Genomic DNA, 23,881 nt, shown 5'->3' with positions numbered 1-23,881 from the left:
TTCTTTATTTTTCCATCGATGAAAGGATGGGAGATTATATCAACAAGCTGCGTTTAATACTATTCTGTCTCCAGTGCTGTTAGGGTCAATAACCCATGTTTCTTTTAGAGGGGAAAAGGAGGGAAATCTGAGCATGATAAACTGTGCGGGGTCACATGACTATTGCTGGGGGAACTGAATATGTGTAAATGGTGAGAGGTTTATTTCAGTGGAACTCGCTGGTAGAGGTGATTCCCTGTAGGAAAGTCCCAGAGTCTGCCAGCCTCTATTAAATGAAGCCTGACAGAGAATAGGATTAACGGTTTTAATGAAAACCATCTTGAATCGTTCCCTGCTTCCAATTATCAGCACATTTCTTGGTCCGGGCCTCCATGGGAGGACCAGATCCATGTAATCAAGGGGGCAGAACCAGGAGGATTCTGGAGACGTCAAGCAGAAACGACCCCTCCGCCTCACCTCCACATGCTCCTCCTTTCCAGGGAAAATGTAATCTCACGTGAATGTGGTGGAGCGTGGGGGCATATTAGGGTTGAGAGTAGCCATGGTCACAATGTCCTCTGTGGATTAGAGGGTTAAAGGAGCCGTCTTATGTCATACTGCCCTGAGAGCTGACCTGGTTACAGACGCTCTGGCCTGTCTAGAAGGAAACTATGACTGTTTCCAGAGATGGAGAGGAAGACAGAGAGGAAGCTTGTTCCATCTGCATTACAGTTAATACAGGCTACCACATGCATGTGCGCTCTTGCTTTCCCCTTTTGTGTCATTGAATCGATCCCATATTGTCATTCATTCAGTAACGTAAGCGAAGACTCAATTAAGTGGATCTCACCAACTGTATTGCCCATAAGGGATGGTATCATTGGATTCATTGAGGCCACTGACAGAGAGGACTGTGATACGCCTTAATAGTCCCTTTCAGCTCCTCCCCAGCTCAAATACACATCACCTGATACACTGTGTTTGACATTCCCTTCAAAAGACTATTTTCCATTGCTTGCTCCCTATTATCTAAATCCCCCGTATTGTACAATCTGGACACACTGTCGTTTCCCCAGAGCTGATAAGTAAAAGGACAAATATTGAGCACCTGTCTGGAGCCTGCTGGGTTACAGTGTTCCCAACATCGGAAAAAGATAGGGGATTTATTCGCTGGTATTCAGGTCCGACGCTCGCAGGGTGTTGCGTCAAATCTCCTCCCCTGTGTATTCTATTCACACCTGCTGGGGCTTTACAATGTCCCTTCCTGAGGCACCGATATCGAGACATCGCCCATATCCACAGCTTTCATGTCGCCGGGGAAACATCAGTTTGAGACATGGAGGGTTGAATGTCCCCTCTGGTTTTTGTTTTGTGTGTCATTTGTTGAGGAAGGCATCATGTGGCTTTCAAAGGCCCAAAAGCCCAACTGTCACAGACTGTCATGCTGATAATTGAGAGGGTGTGAGGGAAATGCACACCAGGCCAGGCCTCCCTAAATGAGTACTCGAGGCCGACCATAGCTTAAACTGGGCAGAGAATAGACTGTGGGAAGGGCCGTACAACTAGTTTGCAGGTGATTTCAGATGATTTCTGTTCCAATTCTGATATATTTGACAGGACAGCTGTCTGTTCTCACACAAATATGAGTCCACTCTCAATAGGCCCATCTGGTTTATTTGACATTTGTGGTCCTTTATTTGTCATTTTCCCCTATGGAGAAATGGAGCAGGTTTAGTCATTGAAAATAGTCCAGCATTTTGAATAATGAGAGAGAACTAGCATCAGTATGTAAGGTATCTGTCCACCAAATGATATACTGCTAGTGTGCACTGAAAAGAGACTGCATATTTCATCACAAACCATGTCAACCTGTAAATCATTTTAATAATGAAAACAAATTACAACACTATCTTCATTAAATGGCATGTAAAGTACACCTACAAACATATTGGCTATATTATGGATATTTGCCAAGCCTGACCCTTCCTTTCCTTTACCGGCAAGGCAGTGGAGGCTGCTGAGGGGAGGACGGCTCAAAATAATGACTGGAATGGAGTGGTTATCAAATGGTTTTCATCTGTTTAAAACTATTCCATTCACTTCATTCCAGCCATTATACTCGACTCAAGACATTATTATGAGCCGTCCTCCCCTCAGCAGCCTCTGCTGCTGGGAGTTATGTGGGAGGCAGGGTTGCGGTCAATTCCATTTCAATTCCAGTTGTCTTTAATGCTTTTCAATGAGGAACATTTGGAATTGAAATGGAATTGACCCCAACCCTGGTGGGAGGAGTGAGGGCCGGTGGACCCCTGTTTGGTTGTTTCTCCTGGTTTGATTAGTGCCCTGAGAGTGAGAGGCCATGGGGCCAGAGAGGAGCTTTTCCCAGAGGCGTGTCTGCTATGTGCCCTCCGCTCCTCTGCCCCAACAGAAACTGGGATTCCACACACCACTGTTATTTCAGCAGTCTTCTTACGCAAACGTCAGCTTTTCACACACCAACGCAGTACTGCGACAGGACAGGATGTCAGAGAACAGCCCAGATACGCGTAGGCAGCAGGACATGGTGTAAGATCCAAACACGTAATGCAAACAACAAAACAGAAATGTCGGTGTTGTCAGTCATTTTTGTTTACTATCGGGTAGCTGTTTCTTCGGGTAGCTGATTATTGTTGCTGATTGGTATTTTTTAAACAAATGTAGCTTAGTGTAATGAGTTTACACACATAGAACATGTGAATGAGATCCCTCTAGTAAGCAGATCAACTAGCAGGGTCAGTGTGTTGTCTCACTCTAATATTTTAGCAGTACAGTACGGGTGGTGTAGGCCAGAGATGCAGTGTGTGTGTTTCCAGTCAGTGGATGGTGTTAGGAAATGAAAACCGGTCAAGGTGTGGAGAAATGCACGAAGCAAAATACAAGGCGAACAACTTCTATGTTTAAAGATTTAATAGACAGACAACCAGATAGACAGACAGACAGACATAGATATAGGATGTCATTACTCTGACAGTTTCACAGCAAATCTCTCCCCCTCCAGAGGGGAGGGCAAACCTAAATACTCTTGCCTTATCTCTTCATTGTTTCACCCTTCCGTGCCTGGTGCCAAAGCATTAAATCAAGGCTGAGACCTTGGGGTTGAATAGACTATACATTTGAAACGTCTTAAAATCGCTTAAGGACACCCATGGCTGATTTTATGGCTCAAGGGCCCAGATACCAGTTACTAAGAACTGCTTTACGGTGACCTCTAGCATTAGAGAGGGTACCTAAAGGCCAAATTCCATTAGGGAATAATCATCAGAAAATAGCGTTTTTAACAGAACCACCATGCCCTCTGTACCCTGGACTGCTGTGTCCGGAGGCTGGCCCTGCGGACTCCTCTACATAACAGCCCTGTTTACACTAGCCATCTAAACCAGCTTTTTACGATGTGCTGGAAAAAAATAACCCATTATACCTCAGGTCCTCTTTTTTGAAATCTCCCCCTTTTACAAATGAGGTCAATGCAATTAAAGAAAATACATCGTTTTTTTGTGTGAATTAAAACAAACACAGCACAGTATTACTCAGAGTGCCTGGCAGGAGTCGGCTCATTTCTCAGGGATGAGACTCAGTTAGGTTCTGTTTTTCGACTTGTGCCTATTATTCCATCTCCCTTCAGTCTAAATAGTGTACAGGAATAAATAAACCCAACAGCTGCAGGATAACCTCCAGACCAAACTGTGAAAGTTGTGGCTGTTTAGCGGCCTGAGAATTAAACATAATACCCTGCTCTTTCAACGTGGACTGTTTTCCTTTCCACTCTAACCCGGGTCCAGAAACCCTGCTGCACCCCTCCATGTCAGGTGCACTACAGTCACAAGACTTGTTAGAACAATGTTCAGCACTACTCTCGTAAATGTTCGAATTCCTCCAAATGATCCTGTTTCATGGAAAATCCAGTAATGTCACCCCAGATTGCAGATTTTGGTTGAGGTTTTACGACGCATACAGCACCAGGGTGAGTGGGGAAGGAGGGCGCACGCTGAAACCGTTTTTTTTTTTTTTCTGCCTGTCTCTGAAAATATAAACTAGAAAAGGCGAACATGGCCTAGATAAGGTCCTGCAATTCACTGAGTTTGGGTTTGATCTCCCTGTAGTGAACTACATTACCCAGTGGCCTCTGCTCACCTCTGGCTTTCACCAAGAACACTGCTGCCCCCACTCAGATCCAAAACCAGACCTTCTCAGATAGTTCACTATCTGATGAGACATGATGAGGCCATGATTGCAATGGCTGTCATGTCATGCTCCCGAGTGGCACAGCGGTCTAAGGCACTGCATCTTAGTACAAGAGGCGACACTACAGTCCCTGGTTCAAATCCAGGCTGAATCACATCCGGCCGTGATTGGGAGTCCCATAGGGAAGCACACAATTGGCCCAGCGTCGTCCGGTGTCGGCCTTCATTGTAAATAAGAATTTGTTCTTAACTGACTTGCCTTGTTAAATAAAGGTTATATAAATAAAATACATTTAAAAAATCCCTGGTGTGAAGATGGATGTGATTTTAATATAATGTTTGTGTTATGTGTTGGTAGTACTTAGGCATAGTAATTGCAGGTCTCAGATGTCGTTTCCACATTGGTGGCTGTGCTGGTCTCTCCTCAGAGAGATCTCCATCATATGAAACCTGCTCTGGAAAGAACACTACATACCATGCCCTGGTTCCCTGTGAGGAGCTGTCTCCCTCTGGCCTTGTATTAAGACACTGGAATGCACCTCCACATTCCATTCCTACTTTATCTCTTGGAATAGGAAACTATCCCAAAACTTTGATAACGGTGCAGATTACTTAGTGGTGTGCAATGACCGTGTAAATACAGGTAGGTGGGTCTAGGCGTGCATAGTTTTGAGATGTTTTAGAGGTCATGCTACTCTAGCTGACGGTCCTGAGTAATGTAACGTAGGAATGTAGTAGATGGACAGCTTCATGACGACCCTGGAAAGGTTATGCTTATAGCCCTTCAGGTCCTACAGGAGAGGGAAGGACTCAATAGCCTTGAACTATACTGTGACACAGGACACATGCTGACGATTAGCAAGGCAGTTACAGAATTTGTTATGGAGTTGAGTTTTAAAGAGACTGTCCATGTAATGGCAATGACATTATGATTTTCCAGTAGCAGGGGTAGAGAGCCGGGGGGGATTGAAGAAAGAGAAGACGGTGCAGTGAATTTAACTTAACTTAAACACACACACACACACACACACACTTGGAGACAGATGAGCTTATGTGCAGGGGTTTGGGTTGCAGCAGTTGAGTAGAGCTGTCTGCAGAAAGTCAGGATGACCTCGTCCTCAACAGGTGGTCTTGGTTGTGTACAACGCCTCCCATATTATTTACTCGTCTCTTGGACGGGTCCCTTCTTTTCCAAAACACACACTGAGATGTTATTAGCATGTGTCTCCACTGCGGGTTACAGTAGGCAGGCTGTGTGTCTGACATTTGATCAGCCCTGTCACGTCTCTCTCTTTTTCTTTCCATCTCATACATGGAAAGATTAACATGTCCAACACAGAGAGTGGCTGTGATGGATCTTGATCCTGCACAATTGAAAAGGGGGGGGGGGGAGAGAACAATCTTAACCTTTTCACAAAGTTCACATCACTGAGTGGTGCGCGTGAAATCAAACGTGAATGCTTGACTGTGCGTGAAATTATTTAAAAGGATGATGCTTACAAAGCAGGTCCATGAATAATCCTCTCTCACTGCTCTGGTGTGCTACCTCTAGATAGCAATGTCACGTTGAATATTATTTCATCTTCAGGTCTAGTATTAGTCATAAATGTAAATTGGTGTTCGTGGAATAAACTTAAATCTGGGATCAGGGATAAGCCTGTAAATGCAGTACCTAGCCTCCTGTCTGCTGTAATGGAGGGGGTGATAGAGGAGCACTGAGCCGTTAAACTACCCTTTGCCCTGCAGGCCACAGAGAAAAACAGCCCTATAAAACACAATCAAAGCCTTAAGCTCGTCCCTTAACACTGACTTGTTGTAGCTGCTCATTTTCTTGAGCCAGTCAACGCCTGTAAAGGAAAATCCCCCAGGATTCCACAGGGACCTACAGCGTTTCGTTCACTACACTGGGAGTTTGTGCCTGTGTCTTAACTGTGGCCTGTTTTACACCAGCGATGGGAGCTGACAGCTTTATGAGGAGACCAATCAAAGCTGCCTCACACAAACCTGTGGCGAGGAGGGGATTCGGGGCTAGAGCGGGCAGGGGGGCATTTTATGGTCAGCAGCACAGTTCTGCACGGGCAGTACCTCTATGCCATCCACAGGCTTGATAATAGTCTAATGTTCCCATTTTGTTTAAAAACGGGCAATTAACTGTTACAAGCAATTCCTTCTTAGACTATAAACGTACTGCTGTGATTAGTAGTGCCTCCATGGTCTCAGTATGTGTTCTGACTGGTGGAAAATGAAGCATCATTTGAAGGTGGGATGATGTTGAGGATGTTTAGTTCAGTCAGATCAGGACAGGTCCTTGGAAAACACTTCAACCCACACCCTCTATAATGACCTGCTGTCCAGTTCATGCTCGGTTAGTACTGTACACCCTGCTATTTCCTGAACCTATTGAACCTGAGAGATGGTAGGAACTGATTATCCTCCCTTTTCATATTCTACATTGCCCCCCCCCCCCCCCCCATTCCCCTCCTCTAACTCCATCTCTCTCTTTTCTCCAGGACATACTGGACGCTTCATCAAGGCTCTGTTCTGCACCAGTCTTCTCTTCCTGCTAGCCCATGTCTCCTTCCAGATCTGCCTGTACACTCTCCCTGACCTGGACCATGCACTGGGAAACAACTGTGAGTGAATATAGACGTCTTTGACACAGGCCGTTCCATTGCCATGTTTTCAGCCCGCATTTCTAAACAATGGCCTGAATGAGTTTGACACCCCTGACTTAGTCGAAAGAAACTCCATGAAATCATAGCCTCCACCTCTGATTTATTTTGACACGTTAAGTCCAGCTCTCTTCACACTCAGTCTACTGCTCTGTCATTAGCCACCAGCGTGGAATGCTATAAGGGATGCTTGTGAATGCTCCATGCTCACAACCGTCCGACTGTAGAATATGTGGATTTTGTTTTGTGGTCTGTACTTATTTTGGCCAGGCCATATAAATATGTCCTCAAGGAGCTTTAAGAGCTAAAGCAGTATTCTTTGATGTCATATTATTTGCTTCTCTGTACCATGTGAGTTAGTCCACCATGCTGACTCCAGCTTCAGTCTGTCCATGCCTGGGCTCCTCACAAACCCGTTCAAATACCGACACGGTGGCTGACTCCCAGAGGTACTGGGGGCTCATGGGAACATCTATGGTAGCTGCAGCTGTACGCTATGTTGTAGTTCTTCTGTAGAGTCTTTGCCTTGTATGACATTTCCCGCCCCTAAACAACACTCTGTGGCAGAGACAGAGTGGCCTGGGGAGAGCTGGTAGTCCTAACACTCTCTGTCTTTACAGGTAGTTTGTGGGAGACGCTATCGAGGCATGTCGGTGTATCCAGGTATGTGAGGAATGTTTGGAAACAGCACATTGGGTCTGTGTATCTTGTCACTGAGGATCATGCCTCCCTGAACTGTGTGTAGAGATCATTTAATGTTATCTGCAGAATTCAACCAATTACATCTCTTTTTGTTCTTTCTGTTTGTTCTTTGATCTTATGACTCACTGGTTGTGGTACATGTTATCATTTATGTACCCTCTTTACTGTCTTTGTGTAAGTGTGTGAGAATGTACACGTTGTAGTTCCTCGTTAGGTCTTTGATGACCTTTGACCTCTGCATGTGGCTCTTTCTTCTAGGCTGCCCCTGGATGACCCGTGGGGTGTGGTGCGTCTGCTGACTCCTGACCTGGGGGTGTTTGTGATCTCCCTGGTTACCCTGGTGGTGTGTAACCGGCTGGTCAAGAAGAGAGATGACGTCACTTTCCTGTCCATAGCCTCAGACTCTACACAGGGGGTGAGTGATTATCTACTCTATAGACACAGACTGGGCCTCACCGCTATACTGCTAATAATATGGGACATATGTGGGACATGCACACGCACACACATTTCTCATGCAAGTGCTAGGTAAAATACCCCAGAAACACTTATATCCAGTGCTAAATTTCGACTATCCAGTGCTAAATTATCCAGTGCTAAATTTCGACTGATTTGTTCCGGAACCTATTTGGCCAGATCTGGTATCTTTCGTGTCATGAAAAATAGTTGTCACTTTTTGCAATATACATTTTTTAATAAAAGCCATCAAAGTTCATTCGAGTTTCTTATTTGTTCATTCTCCTGCGCCCACAATTTTTTTTGAAAAAGTAGATTAAGAGTTGATTTGGGTTGGGCCGGGCCGGGTTTATGGTTTGCGCAACACTGTAACCTATGTTTGAGACCAACGCGTGGCTGTGGCTGTGTGAGAAGCGCACCAGTATCTCTCACATAACTAGAAGGAGATTGACTTTCTATGATCTCTCTCTGCTCTGATAGGCATGAACCTGCAACTGTCATCTCTCCAGCGTTGCACTTCATGTATTTCCTTATTTAAAATATATATATATTTATTTCACCTTTTTTTATGCAGGTGCGCTAGTTGAGACAAGTTCTCATTTACAACTGCGACCTGGCCAAGATAAAGCAAACATAAACAGTGCGACATAAACAACAACACAGAGTTACACATGGAATAAACAAACATACAGCCAATAATACAATAGAAAGAAGAAAGTCTATATACAGTGTGTGCAAATGGTGTGAGGAGGTAGGCAATAAATAGGCCATAGTAGCGAAGTAATTACAATTTAGCAGATTAACACTGGAGTGATAAATGAGCAGATGATGATGTGCAAGTAGAGATACTGGTGTGCAAAAGAGCAGAAAAGTAAATAAAAACAATATGGAAATGAGGTAGGTAGATTGGGTGGACTATTTACAGATGGACTATGTACAGCTGCAGCGATTGGTTAGCTGCTCAGATAGCTGATGTTTAAAGTTAGTGAGGGAAATATAATTCTCCAGCTTCAGCGATTTTTGCAATTCGTTCCAGTCACTGGCAGCAGAGAACTGGAAGGAAAGGCGGCCAAAGCAGGTGTTGGTTTTGGGGATGACCAGTGAGATATACCTGCTGGAGCGCGTGCTACGGGTGGGTGTTGTTATCGTGACCAGTGAGCTGAGATAAGGCGGAGCTTTACCTAGCATAGATTTATAGATGACCTGGAGCCAGTGGGTCTGGCGATAAATATGTAGCGAGGGCCAGCCGACTAGAGCATACAGGTCGCAATGGTGGGTGGTATAAGGCACTTTGGTAACAAAACGGATGGCACTGTGATAGACTGCATCCAGTTTGCTGAGTAGAGTATTGGAAGCTATTTTGTAGATGACATCGCCGAAGTCGAGGATCGGTAGGATAGTCAGTTTTACGAGGGTAAGTTTGGCGGCGTGAGTGAAGGAGGCTTTGTTGCGAAATAGGAAGCCGATTCTAGATTTGATTTTGGATTGGAGATGCTTAATATGAGTCTGGAAGGAGAGTTTACAGTCTAGCCAGACACCTAGGTATTTGTAGTTGTCCACATATTCTAGGTCAGAACCATCCAGGGTAGTGGTGCTAGTCGGGCGGGCGGGTGCCGGCAGCGACCGGTTGAAAAGCATGCATTTGGTTATACTAGCGTTTAAGAGCAGTTGGAGGCCATGGAAGGAGTGCTATATGGCATTGAAGCTCGTTTGGAGGTTAGTTAACACAGTGTCCAAAGGAGGGCCAGATGTATGCAGAATGGTGTCGTCTGCGTAGAGGTAGATCAGGGAATCACCCGCAACAATCTACAGAGAAAAGAGTCGGCCCGAGAATTGAACCCTGTGGTACCCCCATAGAGACTGCCAGAGGTCCGGACAACAGGCCCTCCGATAGAATCATAGCCACGCGAAGGGTTCTGAAGGAACTACAGCACCCCTGATAAATTGAAATACATTTGACAAAGTTATAGAATTACTGCTGTCTGTTCAGAAATAAATGAAATCATTCAGAATAGCCTACTACACCATGAGAAGGCCTATCATTTAGCCACAGATGATCAATAGCTTCTTTTTTTTTAATAGCCTAGCTGTGGATTGTAGTCCAATAACCTAACAAGGAATAGCCTACAGTCGGGAACGCGCGGCAAATATGGCAGTGAAAAAACAGCATGCAGATCAAACAGGCCTTTTGCAATATTTAAAATACAATCGAGGGAAAATACAGGTTGGAAAGCAAATTTCTCCTGCTGAAAAGAGAAGACTCTATGCTGTAGTCTACCAAAATATTTCATCAACTTACAAATATTGTTTTAGAGAAAGAGATGCTTTTGGCACGACTGCATCAGCCATCACCAGCAAGTGAGCTGCGCATCATTGGATGAGTCAGTGAAACTGGGAACCATTTTAAGGACTATAATTTCCTCCTCGATCTGTCTCCACACCTAGACCTAGGCTATTGATGGATTCAAGACAAGGTCGTTTTTATTTATCTCAGTTTGTCAGTATCAAAGTAGCCTGCCATTTCGATAATTTGTGCAGTATTAAAAAATATTCTGCCAAAGTCTCCAGTCATGTAAAATGACGTAGGATTGCATGAAATGCGTCTATAAAAGTCCCCCAAAAAGGTCCCATGTGTGCAACTTCTGTAAGTGCTTCTACTCTACTGCTCGATGCCACTACGCAAATGTGAGGATTTATTATAAATGCGATTTTTTTTTCATACGTTCCGGTATCTCGTCACACCCCTCTCGCGCTCACTTTTTGGTCCGGCACCTCCCGATTGACAAATTAAGCACTCCTTATATGGTAATACTCCGAGCCATATATAGAGTAGTGGTAATGGTCTTGCGCTGCGAATCAGTGAGTCACATATAATAGGCAGTGTCCCTGGCTTCCACCACTCAGGAAATGGAAGTGGTTGACTCATTGCTGCATGGGCTGCTATATATAATGGAACTTTAGAAGGCTACATTCTAATGGAACGTTATGGCACCCAATGTCTTGTCTCTGATTAAAGAGGAGGGTTCCTTGCTGATGTCAGTGCTGGAATGAATGTCTGAGCTGGGCTGGCCATGTCCGCGCTTGCCTCAAGCCCTTCCACACTGTTCATATTAATTTCATGTTTTGTGCACAACCGTTTCTTAAATTAAAGAAGTCATTAATAACAAACATATTTGTGTATAATTACTTCCCTTTAATCATATTCCAAAATTGCAGAATATATAGGACATCACATTCAGAATATTCACAAAGACGCACAACGGTATGCTGATAGCACTGTTGTGCAATCACTGCTGGTAAGAGAGAGATTATTATTCTCTGTATCTTGTGGTGAAACAGTGTTGTGGTATGCTACAGTAGTTTAGTGTTACTGCTCTCTGGTGTGTTGGTATTTGTTGTGGTGTTACTGGGGCAGAGAGAGAAACAGGGAGGTAATGGGGAGGTTCCCTCAGACCTGGTGCTGGTGACAGAGGTAGCTATTGTTCCACCAGCTGAGTTGGTTTCCTGCTCTGCTCCACAGTGTGGGAGGCTAGCCCATCCTCAGCCTGCCTGGGAAAGAGAGGTGCTCCCCAGATGTAATGCTGCCTCCAACCCATGGGCCTCTCTCTCTCTCTCTCTCACACACACACACACACACACACACACACACACACACACACACACACACACACACACACACACACACACACACACACACACACACACACACACACACTGAGGTTTCACCAGCCAAGCTTTTCTCCTCCCTTTTCTTTGTCGCAGACAGTCTCAGCTGCTCTTCACTCTCCAGACTAAGTTCTACTTTCAATCTCGTTTTTTTTCTCTCCCTCTTTTCGTTCTTTCTGTTGCCTTGTGCCATCCGAACACACTCCCTGTACAGCTGCCCAGAGCAACAGTTTTCTACTCCTGTCGTAGCCAGGGCAACCATCCAAACAAACACAGGCTGCCCCAATCTGTGTCAGAAAATGAAAAAAAGGGCCATGACTCGATCAATGATCAAACACAACCAAACTGCTGTTGAGCCTCTTGTCCACTCTCTATTACATAGCTACAATTGGCAACAAACAAAAAAATCTACAATTTCTCTTCAAGTTTTGTTCTTCATTGGGAGAACAGTCTGTTCTCCTGTCTTTCCTCTCTCTGTTAAATCTGTATATCAGTCAGAATGTTTCTGCATACTGTGTTCTTTGCTTCAGAAGTGCTGTGCTGATTGAGGGAGCACTCTGAAGATTGATTTCCATGTGTTGACTGGGTGACAGGGGTTGCCCCTCTGCTCCGCTCAGACAATACGTCGTTCAGACGGACGACCACTAGGGCTGAGCCCTGCCATTGGGTGCACTGCAGTTCTCCCTGACTGTGCAGTACACTCTATTGAGCAGCACTCTATTGAGCAACACCAATTGAGCAGCGCTCTCTTCTCCCGTGCTCCCACTTTCAGACCTGCACACACATCAAAAACAACATTCTCACAACATCTCTGTGGTGTTGCTGTAACGTTCCGACCGCAACGTTCTGCGTCTGTTCCTGTGTTTGGGAATGAGCGGCTGCCTCCAGCCAGAGAGGCTGAGACAATGGTCTTTGATGTGGCCGGGACTCAGGGACTGGCTGTGAAGCCTGGTGGTGCTCAGCTGGGGAAACGGGAGACTGTGTTTGTGAAGTAGGCAGTTTAGGCACATCCTTTAACACATACAGTATACCTCACCCCACCCTCTCATCACACTGCATTCACTTTCCCTCTGGCTCACATGGTTTCACTCAGAACTACATCTAAGGGAGGACAGGGGAGCCAGCAGTGGTTTGTCAGTAACATAAACGTTCCTGTCTTATTTTGTAGAGGAGGATTAGTCTTCATGAAAACCCCAAGCATACTCCATGTGCAGCTCCAGAAACAGAATCACATTTGGTTGTGCACGTGGCTAACCCTTGACCCTGTCCCCCCTGTTGATCCAGGGTGTATGGGAGGGATGTTGTGTGGGTGACAGGTTGTGCATGTGTATGAGTGATGGTGTAGTTAAGGGATGATGTACTATACAGTGGGGAGAACAAGTATTTGATACACTGCCGATTTTGCAGGTTTTCCTACTTACAAAGCATGTAGAGGTCTGTAATTTTTATCATAGGTACACTTCAACTGTGAGATACGGAATCTAAAACAAAAATCCAGAAAATCACATTGTATGATTTTTAAATAATTAATTTGCATTTTATTGCATGACATAAGTATTTGATCACCTACCAACCAGTAAGAATTCCGGCTCTCACAGACCTGTTAGTTTTTCTTTAAGAAGCCCTCCTGTTCTCCACTCATTACCTGTATTAACTGCACCTGTTTGAACTCGTTACCTGTATAAAAGACACCTGTCCACACACTCAATCAAACAGATTCCAACCTCTCCACAATGGCCAAGACCAGAGAGCTGTGTAAGGACATCAGGGATAAAATTGTAGACCTGCACAAGGCTGGGATGGGCTGCAGGACAATAGGCAAGCAGCTTGGTGAGAAGGAAACAACTGTTGGCGCAATTATTAGAAAATGGAAGAAGTTCAAGATGACGGTCAATCACCCTCGGTCTGGGGCTCCATGCAAGATCTCACCTCGTGGAGCATCAATGATCATGAGGAAGGTGAGGGATCAGCCCAGAACTACACAGCAGGACCTGGTCAATGACCTGAAGAGAGCTGGGACCACAGTCTCAAAGAAAACCATTAGTAACACACTACGCCGTCATGGATTAAAATCCTGCAGCGCACGCAAGGTCCCCCTGCTTAAGCCAGTGCATGTCCAGGCCTGTCTGAAGTTTGCCAATGACCATCTGGATGATCCAGAGGAGGAATGGGAGAAGGTCATGTGGTCTGATGAGACAAAAATAGAGCTTTTTGGTCTAACTCCACTCGCCGTGTTTGGAGGAAGAAGAAGTATGAGTACAACCCCAAGAATACCATCCCAACTGTGAAGCATGGAGGTGGAAACATCATTCTTTGGGGATGCTTTTCTGCAAAGGGGACAGGACGACTGCACCGTATTGAGGGGAGGATGGATGGGGCCATGTATCGCGAGATCTTGGCCAACAACCTCCTTCCCTCAGTAAGACCATTGAAGATGGGTCGTGGCTGGGTCTTCCAGCATGACAACGACACGAAGCACACAGCCATGGCAACTAAGGAGTGGCTCCGTAAGAAGCATCTCAAGGTCCTGGAGTGGCCTAGCCAGTCTCCAGACCTGAACCCAATAGAAAATCTTTGGAGGGAGCTGAAACTCCGTATTGCCCAGCGACAGCCCCGAAACCTGAAGGATCTGGAGAAGATCTGTAGGGAGGAGTGGGCCAAAATCCCTGCTGCAGTGTGTGCAAACCTAGTCAAGAACTACAGGAAACGTATGATCTCTGTAATTGCAAACAAAGGTTTCTGTACCAAATATTAAGTTCTGCTTTTCTGATGTATCAAATACTTATGTCATGCAATAAAATGCAAATTAATTACTTAAAAATCATACAATGTGATTTTCTGGATTTTTGTTTTAGATTCCGTCTCTCATAGTTGAAGTGTACCTATGATAAAAATGACAGACCTCTACATGCTTTGTAAGTAGGAAAACCTGCAAAATCGGCAGTGTATCAAATACTTGTTCTCCCCACTGTATGTGTGAGGAATACCGCCCCTCTTAGCCCACCCTAAGTGGGATTCCTCAGTGATGAGACTCACGTGGTCAGCGGTTGACTTCACACGCTGGGGGTGTCAACGACTCCCCTGGAACAGGTCACACTGAGAGGAGGCTGGAGTCATGAAGGCCAGGCAGTCATCAGAGCAGCAGTTTAGACCGCAGAGGAGCCACTGGACAGTCAGGAGAAGAGAGGGGACGTGATGGAGGGAAATAGGGAGGGGTGTGAGGGAAGGAGAGGGAGAGTATAATAGATGGAGAGGGTGTATTAGGGAGATGGAGAGAGAGAGATAGGTATGGGAGTGCCGGCGGCAGGAGAGTGATGCTGATGATGATCTCTTGGGAGGAATCCTAGATGAAGGAAGTCCTCATTAGAAGGTTAGAGAGGCGTCTGAAAGAAGGGAATTGTTAGTGAGAGGCAAGCATCTGTCTAGAGATACTTCTGGTCATAGGATGAGATAGGAAAAACGGTATTAATGAAACATGAGGGAGAGTGGGGAGAGAGAGGCCTACTTTCCTTGTGTCTGTCTTTTGATCATTCTACCACTGAGCAGTCAGCAGCACACAGACTAACCCGAACGCTCTAGGTTAAACAGAAGACTACAGGGACTCCAGGTAGTTGGAATCCCACACACACAGACACACACACCACACACTCTGCCTCTTATACAGTATTCCATCATCGAGAATAATGTTACTGATGCTTAAGATAATGCATTTTTGGTAATGGAAAGTTGTAGATAGCTATCTAGTGTACTATCTAGAACCTTAAATGGTTTTTCAGCTGTCCCCATAGGAGAACCCTTAGTAGAACCCGTTTGGGTTCCATGTATAACCCTTTCCAAAAATGGTTCTACCTGGAACCAAAAATGTTTCTCCTATGGGTACAGCCGAATAACCCTTTTTTCTAAGAGTGTATGGGCACACTGGGTAACTGGTCGTTGAGATGTGTTTTGGTGCAGGTGTTTGTCAGGGAGATTCCCCTTTCCTCTATTCCACACATCAATAGTTATCTTCCTCTTGCCAGACTCAAACAGACACATTAAACAGCATTATAAACTCTCTCCTCCTGCTTGTTATTCTATTCGAGAGTGTAACGGAGTGAGACAGCTGGTGGCTGGTTGTGTCATGCCAGCCAAGTTAACCAGTGAGAACTTTAGATAGCAGCATTTCATGAAACCAAACACAACAAACCAGCCCAGAGTCTAAGATCGTACATGTGTGCAAAGCTGTCATCAAGGCGAAAGGTGGCTATTTGAAGAATCTCAAAAATAAAATATATATATATATTTTGATTTGTTTAACACTTTTTTGGTTACTACATGATTCCATATGTGTTATTTCATAGTTTTGATGTCTTCACTATTATTCTACAATGTAGAAATAGTAAAAATAAAAATAAACCCTTGAATGAGTAGGTGTTCTAAAACTTTTGTTCGGTAACAGAGCCTGGTAACTCGAACCAGGTTCTCTAGTGTCACAGCTAGCACTGCGATGCAATGCCTTAGACCACTGCACCACTCGGGAGGCCGGAAAAATCTTTTACATTTATCTTTTCAAGTGTCACGCTAACCTTTTTATAGTGTCACGTTACCCCAACCTCTTGTGACCTATGAAATAAATCCTGGTGTCCTGAACCGTAGTCAATGACACAGAATCTTATGGAGCAGATAGGTACCATGTTTGAGACTCTTCCCTCTGGTTGGTTGGTTGGTTCGTTAGTTAGTTGGTTGGTGGGTTTTTGTATTGCATCTGTTCATGACCCTCATGATAATCAATGTCACACATGTACTTAGAGTACAGTACACACACAAATACACTCTTACACATCAAGGTTAGGAGCAGTGGACAGACAGGATGCAAGGCCCAGTGTATTTACGAGGGGAAACACAGTGGAATTAGTTACATGCGCAACAGGACGTGACTACTCAGGCCAAGGGATGACCAGGGTGACAATGTGGCAACAGATGCCACCTATTGGTGGCACGTTAATGTGCTGTGACAGATGAGATGCTTGGTATATTTGTAAAGCTATAAGTTATAAAACCCTATCACAGTATTAGCCCACCCAGGCCCGGTGTTTGTGTTATCCCCCTGTGGCTGGGGTGCTGAGCAGGGAGGGATTTGAATGATACTGTGACCTCAGTATCATGTGACTAATGTCCCGGTTACATCTGGCCCTCTGACACACTCCTGTCAGTGATGCAAATACATTTACCACATCATTCACAGTGTCAGAGGGAAATGACTGCTATGAGTGCTGCAGCACCCTTAGGGCGTGCTCTTAGCAGTTTGTGGAATGAACTATGAATGCACCCCCAAACACACAAACGCGGTCCCCCTCTCGTTCTCTCACGTTGGTACAGTGTGCCAACCTAACACCTGTGATTGACAGGTGGTTTCCTCCACACCCCATCAGATCTTGGTCCCTCCTGATAACCTGGGGTTAGAGTGACAGGATGGCCACTCTGTTATGCTCAGGGCTGTGTCGTCTCGTTTGTGTACTCATCCTCTCAGTGGGAACATTCTCTGTCATGGTAGCAGCCGCCGGTCCAGGCCAAGATGCCTCCGGCCCGCTACTGAGAAAAGTGACAAGCACTGCCAAAAAGAAGAAAAGACAGACAGTACATGAGTCACCATGGTAACAACACAGAACCTGGTAAACAGTCTCACTGGTTAGTTTTATAAGACCTCTCATGACACACCTGATTGCTACAGAATCGTCACAAAGGTCACATCATCGTTGTGTTTTAGAGGGGTTTGCTTGGCAGGTCTCTACATAAAATTATATGTTGTAAAATTGGAAACACTTTTATTGAGTATTGTACCATAAAAGCATAACATTGTTATGCCTGGACAGGCATATTAAGTTTGTAACTGAGCTCTAAGTTGAGAGCATGTTTTATCTCAGATCCAACACTCCCTATGCGCTCCCTATGTTATCATTTCTGTAATTCGTGTTTATTATCTTATCCGTGGTGCCAGTTTCTGTGCAAGTCTTTTTCCAAAAGCTGGAACAGTGTATGCTTTCCCTGGCCACTCTGGGACTCTAGTGTGTACAGGATTGTAATGAACACAGGATTGTAATGAACACAGTCAGAAAGTGATCTCTATGAGTGTGTAATGTGCCATGTCAGTTTTACCTTTTACAATGTTGACCTACTGTATGCACGTAACTATAGATGACAAGAATAGTATTGCAAATCTATGTCTGATGGTTATGCTTTGTGCCAGGTTCTTGTCATGGAAGTTAAGTGCTCTTGATAACGGGATACAGATAGCGTTGGATCTGAGATTTACCGCACTGTTGACATTACACTTTATTGAAGTATTTGTTCTCTTACGTATTATTGTTCAATTGCTGCTGGCCTTGTGCTATAGGGCTCCCTTGCAAAAGAGACCTTGGTCTCAATGGGACTGTCTGCCTAAATAAAGGTTAAATAAAAAAAATCTGAATTCCATTTACGAATATCTGTTTACTTTTGGCTCATGCTTTGGTTCTTTCCAGACCGAGGATGAGTCAGAGACAAAGGAGGGTGAAGAGGAGGAAGAGGAAGGAGATGAGGAAGGCATGTCGTCTCCCAGTGACCCCGTGGTTTCTGCAGCAACTCGTGCCAAGCAGCTGGCGGCCCGGCTCCGAGCCACAGCCCAGAAGGTCCTGAGGGACCTGGGCCGGATCCTGGCCATCACCCTGCTGGCCCTGGCTGGTGAGAACTGGAGGGAGGAGAGGGTAGAGTGGAGTGCAGTCACAGGAATAACCCCTGTATTGCTGCTTAATTATAAAAGGAAATTAATATACTGGTAATAATTGATTTATATGTGAAATAAATGTTTAATAATTTTTCTTTAAACTAATCACTATTTTGTTCTATAAAATGGAGGCATTAAAGCAGGGATGGGCAACTTTGATGGAGGTGGGGGCCACAAAAAATCTGAACTCCTCATGACGGTCTGCAGTTGTAGAGAGAATATTTTTTTTGTTTTAGAGTTCATTTCGTGCAATTCTACACATTTTGCCATGGGACTGAAAAGAAAATGAGCTTTCAGCTAGTTTCCTGCAATTATACAAATTTTCACATAGGGTGGAGAGAAATATTTGCAGTTTTTAATATGATATCTGAGTGAGACTGACTAACAAAACAAATGCCCCCCCCCAGGCTCTAATTCGACCTTGATTACTACATGTTTAGTTAGCTGGCCACTCGACTAACTTACCATTCTAAAACATTTTTGCTGATATGGGCTAATTGAGTTACTATCAGTGACTGACATAACAAGCTATAAACTGTTGATGCACAACCACATTTCTAAATTGCACCTTTTGTATTATACCTCGCAACAGTAAGTTGAGACCCTGACTGAATTCCCCCAAAAATGTAATGTATTTTAATTTTGGTGGGAAATTTATCCGAGGGCCTTCAAAAGGGGGGCAGCCCAATGGCCGGCAGTTACCCATCCCTGCATTAAAGTATGGGGGAACTGCTTTAAGATATCCATGTATGGTTTGTTGTATATGAGAGACGATGTGCAGTATTGTTGTATTGTGTTGATAAAGTCCCTCGTCTGTATCTCTGTTCCCCAGGCATCACGTTACCCTCGGCCTTCTCTGCAATCTACTTCCTGCTTTTCATTGGCGTGTGCACGTGGTGGGCCTGCCACTTTCCCATCAGCCACCTAGGCTTCAACGTGCTGTGTGTGATGGTGGGCTTTTTCACGGCGGGCCACCTGGTGTGTCTCTACCTGTACCAGTGCCCCATTGCCCAGGGCATCTTCCCCCCTGCCAGCCTGTGGGCCAGGTCAGTGCCCCACCCCACCTCTACCCAAAATAAGTCATTCTATTCCATTTTAGTCATTGTTTTTCATGTCTCTAGTACCTACCCAGCTTTACTTCTCACAGGGACTGGCAGCAGCCATAGCGATGCTCCTGTTTGGCACTAGCTCAAGATTGTGATTCAAACATATTGATTCAGAAGTGATTTGTACGCAATGACTCCTTGGCTCACAAGGTTCTGATAACCTTAAACATATCATCTTTTTGGGGTTGTGATCTTTTTGAGACATTTGCAGACTGCACTATTACCTAACAGCAGATGAATGGAACTGAGACAGTTCTCAGTTTTGTGTCATAGTTCTAAGTATCAATGGAGGGAAGGAGGGGGAAGAAGAGGAATGCAGTGAAATGAGAGGGGAGGAGTGGAGGAAGAGTGTGAAAGCTATGTGAGGAAATACTGGCAAGTTGTTTTTGGAATATTACCAAATGGGGTGGGTGTGATGAAGCCGTCCTGTAGCATTCTATCTCGGTGCCTGGGGATTTTGGCATAGGATGCTAAAGAGAGATAGAGAGGGAGAGATATGTACTGCTGTTATCAAGGCCTCCCAGGTGGAAACACCTGTGATCTTTCTTTCTATCTCTCCTTCTCTATCTTCACCTCTCTACCTCTGGCTCTCAGCCACACTCAGCCATCAACATTAGAAGTCAGTTCCAGCCCACAAATCTAACCTGACATTTCCCCTGCCTTGAAACTATAATCAATGGGTGTCACGGCAGGGTGAACCCAGGGCTAAACTGTGCGTTAAAGTTTGATGACGTTTCACAGAGAAACCATGGTTCCTCAACTCAACTCCATATACAGGCTTCTGTTACATTCCTTCTCCCCTCTTCTCAACCCCCAGACTGTTTGGCCTCAAGGATATCATCAAACCTGGCAACTGCTCCGCCTCCTATGACCTCATCCTTAACACGGAGCATGATTGGCCGGTGTATGTCAACCCCGGGATCCTGCTTCTCCTGCACATCACCGTGGCGACGGTCCTGAAGATCAGCAGCCACCATGGATCGGCTGACAAGGTACTGACATCAGCACTCCGAGGCATGAAACATACCTGTCTGTATTGATTGACATGTGCTGCTTACTGAATCAGTACTTGCTTATATGACAGGGTGAGGAGGGGGCCCAGCTAGTCAAAGGAACAGAGGCTGGAGGAGCAGAGGTGGAACTGAAGCCCTGGTCCGCTCAGAGACGACCCAGCCAGAGCGACACTGAGGTGGGCATGAGATACCTGATAGCACCCTGCTCTGCTCCATGCAGTCCAATGTACTACTGTCTGCCATTCTCTGACTGTGTGTTGGTGTTGTTGTTTATAAAGGTGTGTTGTGTATGTGTTCCAGAACACGCTTCAGTCTATAGAGAGCACAGTAGACGGCGTCACCAATGGCTCCAGTGTTCAGAACTTGGGCCCAGGGCTCAGTAGCGCCCCTGATGGACAGCACGGGGACCACCCTCTGCACCTGCTGGGTAGAGTGGTCATGCAGCAGAGCTACGTGTGTGCTCTCATCGCCATGATGGTAACACTGAAATCTTATTCACATTCTAAATGTATCCTCTCTGTGAGCCCTATGGGTATATTAGGCTATGTTCCAATATCCACACTAGAATACCACTAAGAATGCATGGGATATTGGAACCAAGCCTTAGTTCTGTGACCGCAGTTCTCAGTGAATGTATGTCATGTCTTACCTGAACTCCATCTCCCATGATGCCCCTCTGCAGGTGTGGAGCATCACCTACCACAGCTGGCTGACGTTCGTGCTGCTGCTGTGGGCGTGTCTGATCTGGATGCTGCGTGCGAGGCGCCACTTCGCCATGCTGTGCTCTCCCTTCATCCTGCTCTACGTCCTGGCCCTCTGCTTCCTGCAGTACGTCTGGGCCATGGACCTGCAGCCGGAGCTGCCCCGCACCGTGGGCACCATGAGCCTCAGGCAGCTGGGTCTGGACCGAGCCCAGTACCCCTGCCTCCGCCTGGGGGCCATGGTAAGGAGAGAGGGGGTAGGGGCGGGTAGGGTAGGGGACAGGGTCAGCAGTGGGACAGAGGCTCTGGGAAATGTCAATGAATGCAGCCTGTTAAGTGCCTACAGGAAATTGATAGTGCAGTAGTCTGTATTCTGAAGACTCAAGTGCTGTAGTAAACATGTCCACAAGGTATCAATTAGTGCATACCTGAAAAGTTCAACCACTCAACAAATATTTTATGTGTAAAACATGCCTGTCACATATGCTGAATAGGCTATTTAACAGTATATGCTCCTGCACTTTCTTAAAGGTGTAGAACCACTTAAAAGTGCGGTCCTGCAGTCAATCTCCCAAGAGTCAAGACTGTATTCCTCTCTCCCTCTGTCTGTTTTGTCGATCCTGTCAGCTGCTGTACACGCTGACGTTCTGGCTGCTCCTGCGCCAGTCAGTGAAGGACAACTTCAGCAGGAAGAAGAGCAGGTCTGCTCCTCTACAGGAGGTCACCACTGGAGGTGAGAGGGTACACTTCCGATTCACACTTTCGCTACACAATGAAGTACTTCACGAAAGTTGTGAAGTTCCCAGGTGTGTGTGCTTTAGTATGGTCCAGTCACATTCTCTCTCGCTATCTACTTTTGACAGTTTAGTCATTTAGCAGATTCTCTCATCCAGAGCCACCTTACAGTAGTGAGCGCATCAATTTTCGCACTGACTGCGAATCATGTGCGCCGTGCAGTATGGCAGTGTCTTCAGTTTGGTTAGTAACAAGGTGCTCTTCTCCCTTCGGCTCCACAGAGGGGAGCGGGCAGAACGAGTCGGTTCTGAAGGTTGTGGGCAGTCTGGTGATGAGCTGCTATGCCAAGTACTGGATCTACGTGTGTGGAGGCATGTTCATCATGGTCAGCTTCGCTGGGAAGCTGGTGGGCTACAAGATCATCTACATGCTGCTCTTCCTGCTTTGCCTCTGTCTCTACCAGGTATGTAGGCACCATCAGTCCAGGGGGTCACACTCTGAAGTCCTTTTAAACTATGACCCCCATCATCAACTCCTTGTGATTTCCATATTACAATACTACTTTATTGGTCCGACTGCTACTTCGTACATGTGTTTTCTGCTTCTGCTTTCAACCCTCCACACACAAATAAAAACATGAGAGTAACACATGGTCAGCTTCAGTGCAGCACTCAACAAACTCGTTTTATGCGGCAAATTGCCCCTGGTCGCACTGGGGACAACTCGGTTACCTCGATTTGACCTGTGGTCAAACTGACTGGTCATTGACATGTTAATGAATGTTGTTGTTGTTGTGACTGTAACTGTTACTGTAACCTATATCGTCAGGTGTACTACTCTCTGTGGAGGAGGCTGCTCAAGGTTTTCTGGTGGCTAGTGGTGGCCTACACCATGCTGGTCCTTATCACCATCTATACCTTCCAGTTTGAGGACTTCCCTGCCTACTGGAGGAACTTCACCGGCTTCACTGAAGAGCAGTATGTTCCCCCCACCTCACTGTGTGGTCAAGACTAATACACACTTTCTTTTTAGGTTTGTCATTAAGTTTGATGATGAAGTGGCCTATATTAACATCGATCTGGGTTCATGGATGTGGTTTTTCCTGATTAATCAGGAATTCCTAATTGCCATCAATTTCCGCACCAATATCCAGTTTTTCCAGATGTTCTATGTTGTCCTGATCACTCCCATCTGGGTTTGAGGTGTACAATGAGTATAGTAGAAACCTCTGGAAATTGAAGCGAGTCCCGCTCCTCTGTCTCCCTGCAGGCTGGCTGATATCGGCCTGGAGACCTTTAAGCTGACCGAGTTGTTCACCAGCATCCTGATCCCGGGCTTCTTCCTGCTGGCCTGCATCCTGCAGCTGCACTACTTCCACAAACCCTTCATGAAGATCACAGACCTGGACCACGTCACGCCCATACACAGGTACGCTCCTCTCAGGCTCCTCCCACACAGTATGACACACAGTATGCCAGACAGAGGATGATCGAGAATATGCTCCTCAAATGCCCACGTAATAGAGTCCATAGTAAAATGAGAGTTCAGTCGTGTGCTGTCCATCTCATTAACATCACTGCCAGACAGAGCCGTTGTCCACCTCGGCAGAAAAAATATCCTATATGATGACATTATTTTTATCCCACAGGAAGAGGAACAGGCACAGACCAGAGGTCCGCCGCTGTGATGATGGGGCTGTGTTTGAGGAGGATGATCTGGTGACGGGTCTGAGGGATGATGAATCAGAGGATGATGGTGAGCACAGATGTTGTTGAGCTTCATGCAGTCTCCGGCAACCCTTTATACATTGGATTTGTATAGTGCTTCTCTAGGACACAAAGACCGCTTACAATTGTACAAACAAAAACAGTACAAGGCAAGTGTTTCTT

At 45.6% G+C, this 23,881-nt stretch overlaps 1 protein-coding gene across 3 annotated transcripts in view; it reads left to right on the top strand.

Annotated features, from left to right (window-relative positions):
- LOC139563220 (piezo-type mechanosensitive ion channel component 1-like) overlaps positions 1-23,881 on the top strand; it is an 84,324-nt gene that overhangs the window by 41,000 nt on the left and 19,443 nt on the right. For 2 of the 3 annotated variants that reach the window (XM_071381634.1, XM_071381632.1), the window contains exons 3-16: positions 6,710-6,832; positions 7,492-7,534; positions 7,832-7,988; positions 18,196-18,394; positions 19,270-19,483; positions 20,361-20,535; positions 20,628-20,732; positions 20,857-21,033; positions 21,239-21,499; positions 21,885-21,990; positions 22,274-22,455; positions 22,821-22,969; positions 23,262-23,420; positions 23,641-23,747. In XM_071381634.1, the coding sequence (XP_071237735.1) occupies positions 6,710-6,832; positions 7,492-7,534; positions 7,832-7,988; positions 18,196-18,394; positions 19,270-19,483; positions 20,361-20,535; positions 20,628-20,732; positions 20,857-21,033; positions 21,239-21,499; positions 21,885-21,990; positions 22,274-22,455; positions 22,821-22,969; positions 23,262-23,420; positions 23,641-23,747 (2,157 nt within the window). Of the gene's footprint in view, positions 1-6,709; positions 6,833-7,491; positions 7,535-7,831; positions 7,989-18,195; positions 18,395-19,269; positions 19,484-20,360; positions 20,536-20,627; positions 20,733-20,856; positions 21,034-21,238; positions 21,500-21,884; positions 21,991-22,273; positions 22,456-22,820; positions 22,970-23,261; positions 23,421-23,640; positions 23,748-23,881 lie in introns of those variants that run through there. The other variant, XM_071381635.1, reaches the window with a different exon arrangement.

Source organism: Salvelinus alpinus, chromosome 33 (assembly GCF_045679555.1).
Source record: "Salvelinus alpinus chromosome 33, SLU_Salpinus.1, whole genome shotgun sequence".
NCBI lineage: Eukaryota > Metazoa > Chordata > Actinopteri > Salmoniformes > Salmonidae > Salvelinus > Salvelinus alpinus.
This window is presented reverse-complemented; position numbering and strand designations above follow the sequence as displayed.